Consider the following 7,083-nt stretch of genomic DNA (forward strand, 5'->3'; position numbering starts at 1 on the left):
TTTATGGATATAAGTTGGTTTAAGTAATGGTAGTTGAGTTTAATGACATGATAGGGGTTTAAAATAGAAGAATTAAGTGAAAATTGATGATTTTCGGGCTTAAAATACAATTTATGGGCATAGGGAACCGATACCCTATGAAGGGGAATCGATTCCCCTTATAGAACGAGAAAATTTCCAGTATGTCCAGGGGGTATCGATTCCCCCTGGGGGGGAGTATCGATTCCCCCTAAAGGAAAAATGAAATTGGGTTCAAGAATCTGACTTAAGTTGTTAACATCAAGTTTAAGGTTTAGGCTTCTGATAGTTATTTTGAAATGTTATATTTATGTAGATATTGAGCCTAAACAAGTTCCGGAATAATCAAAGGATTATAATCGAATCAAAGCAAGGCTAAGGTGAGTGCAATTTTAATTGTACTGATATTATTGAACATTGGCTTGCGATGAGCTAGTGATGGAGTTACTATGGTAAAAAGTGACTCTTAAAATGTTAATTGATTTGTGATTCTTATATATGCATGAATACATGAAATGGGTATATGTTATTATATATGTTATATGATATGCATAGACATAAGAGCATGAAACATAAGATATATGATATGATATACATGATTATATGCATATGTGATATATGCTATGAGACATGATCAATGTGAAATGAGATAAGTTATGTGAATATATGAAATGATATATGAATATGCAATACATGATACATGTGATATGATATGAAATACATGGTTACACATACATGTGGTATGTGACAGAAAAGAAAGAACAAGTGATGAGAAAAGTATTCATCGTAAATGCCCATAGTATATGAAACGAGAGCTATAGGTATAGTTGGCATGCCAAGAGTCGAGGGTATTGTAGTCCTTCGGGACGTAGTGGTCCTACGGGACATATATAACAGTCATTCGGGACGAATACTGAACAAATGTTCGGTGCCCCATGAGGGAATTTATACGAGCTGTGGTGACAACATTGGTGCACAACCTCAATATACTCATATACCTCTATTCTCAATAATATACATGGGCAACAACGACAATTGAAATATAAATTAAAGTGAAAGTGATGCATAAAGGTAAGTTTCATGTGTGCATGACTTGGTTATATATGTCATAGGAAATATATCCATGCATATTGAAATATCATGATCAAATGGTAAGAATGCATATTCATGAAACTATTGTTACATGTTTATTTATTGCCTCACTAAGTCTATGACTTAGCGTGTAAGTGATTTACACGTCGGTACCAAGAAACGTGAAGAGCAAGAATAGAAGTGGCAAGGATAGTATTTTTACTAGAAGATCAGATCAGAAGTAATCGACAAAGTATGTATTTTGTTGTGTATAGAGTGTTGGCATGTAATAAGTCGTTAATTATGAGCACTCTGATCGAGTTTGTATTTTGTAGTCTCTTCTATGTAAATTAAAGTATTTTGTTTTAAATAAAGTTTTAAATTTCCCGGGAATTTTCTTTAAGTGTCAAGGTTTTAAAAGTCAATGTGACACATCGGACTCGTATTCGGGTCGGGTACGGGTTGGGGTGTTACACGTATTACCATTACCATTACCAATACCATTACCAATACCAATACCACGACCACGACCACGAGACGAGACGAGACGGACAACGGCGGCGCGCGAGAGTCTCCCTTGTTCTCTATCACTCAACAAGGAAGTGTGAAAGCCAAGCCTTAAATACCATTCTCAATAGTGTTTCCAATAATATGTGGGATTGAGCATTACCAACACTTGTTCCCAATATTATGTGGGATTGAGCCTTAAATAGTGATATTATTTTGTAATGTTTTGCTTAAAATTGCAATAATCGTGATTGATTGTAGATTGACTTTTAATTATGACATATTTAATCGTATAATACTAATGCAATTGGTTGCTGATTCAGTTGTTTTAAGGTGCATGATTGTTAATTGTTTCCTGAATAATCACATTGTATTGGAGACAAGTGTTGGTAATGCTCAATCCCACATAGTATTGGAAACACTATTGGGAATGGTATTTAAGGCTTGACTTTCCTACTTCCTTGTTGAGTGATAGAGAACAAGGGGGACTCTCGCACGCCGCCGCCGCCGCCGCCATTCATCTCGTCTCGTCTCGTGGTCGTGATCGTGGTCGTGGTAATCGAAGTTCGCATTGTGATAGTCGAAGTTCGCATTGTGATAGTCAAAGTTTACATTGTGATAGTCGAAGTTCGCGTTGCGAATCTGGAAACTGATTTGCGATACCGGAGATCGCGTTGCGAATTATCGATCGCATTGCGATTTAGTTGGTCATTTTGGCAAATCCAAAAAAAGTTGATTAAAATCGTATATTATAAGACATTTTTTGTCAATGAGGTTATTTTCTCTTATATAAAACACGTTACTAAATCATTTAAAGTTTATTTATTATTTTGACTATCCAAAGCAACAACTTGCACGCGTGCGCAGTGCGTGCGCGAGGAGTGCCTGCGTGAGGCCGGAGAAGAGCCGTAGGTGGATCTACACGTGGCCCTTAAGATGTCCACAACGTGGACTTCATATAGTGGAACAGATTAGCGCTTTTGCTTTATAAAAAGAAGGGTAAACTATACAAATAGGCACTGATGTTTGGATAAGTTACTTTTTTTCCACTCGGATTTCAAAATTAATAATTTGATAATTAATATTACTAATTTATAATAAATTAAGCATTTACTGTCAATAATTGTCATTGAATAATAATATACTGACGTGGTGATTAAATCAACTGACGTGACTCCATTTAGTCATCCGGGTCAGTCATTTTGACCTATCAATAAACCCAATAACTCCATTTGTTAAAAAAAAAAGGGACTCGGTCTACACGAGCCACCCTTGTTTGCAGAAACCATAAAACAAAAACTTGTGTACAAACGAAGGGTGGGTAACCATCCTGTTCTTTCAGGCATTAAACAAACATCTCAACTGCTAAGGTAGAAGCTGGTGGAAATGCAGGATTAATCAACAGTGAGGGAATTTGGAGTTTTGATTTTTCAATGGAAATTTTGCTGCTCGGACTGTGGCCAAAACCCTTGCTGTTCATCGACTCCATTGAACATGTTGCAGAAGCTCTCTTCTTGAACCACTTGGTCGAGTTTTAGGCATTGGAGGTCTGGTCTTGATGAGCCTTGGAGAAGCTGAGTCATGCTTGTTGGCTTTGGGAAAAGTTGTTAGCCTCTCATCAACGGTAACGACTGTTTCTTTTAAAATGTTAATAGAAAATATAAACTTATTTAAAAATCAATGATCATTTATATAATTTACCTTAAAAATATTTTTTTATTAGTGTAAGATGATTATAAGATTATATTTATTCAAATTCTATTTTAATTATTGATAACATACATCTTATAAACATATTATTTAAATTTAAAATCTTTAAGATAAACAATATTTATTTTTATCTATTACATCATTTAACTAATTCAATACCTACCTATTATGATATGACAATGATGAAGTGATGTCCATATCCGTTGAATATGTTCAAAATCTGGGCAGCCGACTAATGTTTAACAAACGCTGCCAACTTCACCCACTTTATCAACAACCTCATTCATATTACACAAATTTCTGGTTAAGCAAACCTGTCGTGGACACAAATTAGGCCACGGAATGGGATTAGAGAGAAGAGGGCAGTCAAAATCATGGATAATGGCACCAATGCATCATAAAATAATCAACTCAATGGGCACTAAGACTAGTTATAATTTGCACAAATACATATTCGTTTTTGTTGGCAAAAATGTTAAGATAAGGTATTGAAAAAAATATGTATTGTGATTGTTTTTTATTTTTTTCAATTAGAAAAGAAATTATAGTGTTTGAAGAAGGCAATTCACGATATGACATTTTTTTAAAAGACGGATAGATGATACGACATATTTTAGTCTCCGTACATGATCCAACAAGAATGTGAACACAGATGATTTATAGAACCGTTTTCTTCGAAATCATCTTGTAATTCCGTTGTTATTTTTAAAGGTCATGTGTTCGAGCACTAACGACTGGAATGGTGATTAAACATTCATTGTCAAATGGTTGAGAGTACTTAAAATATATACTACTTTATAATCACCTTTAGTAGCGACAACCATTCCTTTTAACCACTTAAATAAATTAGTTAATGCTTTGTTAGTTATTGTTATTATTAATTTTAGGATATCTTTTACTTAATATTTTGTTATTAATTTAATTACAAAATTAATTTTTTAAACGCATACTTATAATACAATTACAATTATAAATATAATATACAATCATATATTTTTTTTTATCAAAAATAATAATTTAAAATAAAATAAAGGTAGATAATTTTTAATAATATTTATCCCACTGAATCATTGGATTAAATTTGAAAATAGTAATAAGGCAGGGTTTAGAACTAAATATAATTCACATTTCCAATTTTCTGCCTTCCAAAACTTTATCTTCAACAATTTCTCAACTCTCTCTGCTAAAATCTTCACCTTTTTATAGCCTTAAACTTTACAGGGAAGCCATGGAAAGGCTTCTGTACTCTTCTTCTCCGACCCCCTTGGAGATCTCTCGAAAGCCCTCTCCTTTTCTCTCTCGGCTCGCCAGATTCGACTCTCCTAAACCCAGTTTCGTTCCATCACTCACTCGGCCACAACTCAGGCGAATCATCTCAATTTCTTGCAAAGCCGATAACAGCCCATCTCATATTTCTTACCCTCAATCCAATCCGAGCAATGAATTGTCTTCACTCGGTCCTCCGCGAGTCGACTCAGAAAATGGGTTAACACCCACTTTCAATTTTCTCAAGGTTATTGCAATTAAAGCTTCTGCACAAAGAAAGGTATGGTGTCTATACAAGTTTTTAATAAAATTTTTGCAATTGATTTTTCCTCATGTGTTTATCGATGAAAGAAAAGATGTGAAATATTTGAGGAATTTTCAGAGGTTTTTTGATCAACAATATCTACTTCAATTCAGCCTATGGATTCAGAAATTTGTGTTTAGTTATAATATTGAAGTTTTTTGCTTTAAATTCAAAGTTCGACTTGGTCAATACTTGATTACGGATTTCTAGTTATAGGGTTAAGAGATTGTATCAGAAAGTAAACTATCATATGGGGAGTTTGGTGTTCAATGGTTACAAAGATGGACTCTTTTTGAAGAAGAATGATTGAGAGTGATTACATGGCTAGCGGTAAATGTAATTTAGCTGAGTTGCATATCAATATCTGTTCCATGTGAATTTTCCTCTGTTACTGTACTCTTTTGGTGCATTATTTTCATTTGTGGTGCTTAACTAAGCAAATTTTTTTTTTTGAAAACCCTAAACAGGGAACTGGGTATTGAGTTTCTATTACCACAATTTTTTTTGGTAAATTATGCACACATTTGCAAATTTAGACCAATCATTTAAATAGATTAGAAGATTGGAGTGGAACTAGCTTTCGCAAGAGTCCAACTGTTTTTGCATCTTGTTAAATGAATTAGATCTTGTCAAACTTCATGATAAGCCAAAGAAGAGTTCTACTTTGCTCATGAACAGTGGTATATGGAAGCCAGAAAAAGAAAACACATCCATTTTATTTGTGTAGAGCTAATCATACCATGATCAACTCCGTCTAAAATTTTATTGCTGTTAGTGTTACAACTACTGGTATCGCTGGTGATTGAATGTGGAATCCTTAATCAGTAGTAGAACTGAGAGAACTCATGCATTTGGAAATATTGATTCATCCACCATTGCTGACTAGCGTGATACTAGACGTGGATAATGGATAGATGTAATTTAATCTGTACATCCCTGTTAAAACAGGCATCCCATGGCAGTGGGATACTTTTGTTATGCATTTTGTCACGTTCAGCATATCATTTTTCAGTTTATTAGGTATTAAGTTCTCTGAAATCTTTTCAGGCAATCACAGCTGGGACGTTTCTAGCACTCTCTGCCATTATCATGTTCTTAATCCAACCAATTTTTGCACCAGCAGCTTTTGCAACCTTTCAAACTGGTGCTAAAGCCAGTGGAACTGCAGCTGCTGCAGTGGGGGGAAGAGTATTACGTGTTGAATTACTTAGTAGCGCGGTGTCTGGTTTCTTTGCCGGTTGCTTACACACCCTATCGGGGCCTGACCACCTTGCTGCTTTGGCTCCACTATCAATTGGCCGAACTCGAATGGAAAGCGCTGTTGTTGGAGCTCTATGGGGTTGTGGCCACGATGCCGGTCAGGTTATTTTTGGTTTATTGTTTCTACTTCTAAAGGATCGTCTCCACATTGAAATTATCCGGACTTGGGGTACAAGAGTAGTGGGCTTAACATTGCTTGTTATTGGGGCTATGGGTATAAAAGAGGCTTCAGAAGTTCCTACTCCTTGTGTTGCCTTAGAAAATGGTGAGTGTGATGTTAGCGTTTACGAGGCACTTGAAAACCCTACAGTCGGGAAGAAAAAGATTGGTTTTGCTACATTTGCCACTGGGATTGTTCACGGATTGCAGCCAGATGCACTAATGATGGTTTTGCCGGCACTTGCTTTGCCATCTCGCCTGGATGGTGCTGCATTCCTTATTATGTTCTTGCTCGGAACTGTGGTAGCAATGGGAAGCTATACAGTGTTTATAGGCTCATGCAGTCAAGCATTAAAGGATAGGGTCCCAAGAATTACAGAAAAACTTACATGGGCTTCTTCTCTTGTAGCCATTGCTCTGGGAGTAGCCATTATCGTAAGCCAATTTTTCGGATTTAGTCTCTATTGATCTACCTGACCCTACATCAAGATATTCACTCCAGCTTCTTTAGCACTTAATGAAGACGTTAGAAAGGATATTCGGATTTATTTTCAGCAATATTTCATCCGAGCAGCATCTTTGCTCCAATTACCATTTTGTTGCTTCCTTGTGAGACTGTTTCGAAACACTCTTCTATTACTATGGTTAGAGTATCATGCTTGTTAAGCCATAAGTTATACATTTCTTGCTTGAATGGTCAATGCATTTACATCAAAACAGTGGAACACCCTAGCAAGATGGTAAAAAGCACTTACGCGCACATGTCATGAGATCCACAACATCGTATA

The 7,083-nt window shown here is 35.7% G+C and overlaps 1 protein-coding gene across 1 annotated transcript; it reads left to right on the top strand.

Annotated features, from left to right (window-relative positions):
- Nucleotides 1–4,439: 4,439 nt before the first annotated feature.
- LOC120179343 lies at nt 4,440–7,012 on the top strand. Its single transcript, XM_039184966.1, has 2 exons — nt 4,440–4,852; nt 5,924–7,012. The coding sequence occupies exons 1-2, from the start codon at nt 4,535–4,537 to the stop codon at nt 6,761–6,763; spliced, it is 1,158 nt and encodes a 385-aa protein (XP_039040897.1). The 5' UTR covers nt 4,440–4,534; the 3' UTR covers nt 6,764–7,012.
- Nucleotides 7,013–7,083: the final 71 nt, after the last annotated feature.

The sequence above is a fragment of the Hibiscus syriacus genome, unplaced genomic scaffold (genome assembly GCF_006381635.1).
Source record: "Hibiscus syriacus cultivar Baekdansim isolate YM2019G1 unplaced genomic scaffold, ASM638163v2 tig00112411_pilon, whole genome shotgun sequence".
Classification (NCBI taxonomy): Eukaryota; Viridiplantae; Streptophyta; class Magnoliopsida; order Malvales; family Malvaceae; genus Hibiscus; species Hibiscus syriacus.

What these genes read in the sequence shown, in the direction of transcription:
- LOC120179343 (XM_039184966.1), top strand. Translation starts at nt 4,535, where the DNA reads ATGGAAAGGCTTCTGTACTCTTCTTCTCCGACCCCCTTGGAGATCTCT. An exon ending in AAGCTTCTGCACAAAGAAAG is followed by an intron (nt 4,853 to 5,923) that starts GTATGGTGTCTA and finishes AAATCTTTTCAG; the next exon opens with GCAATCACAGCTGGGACGTT.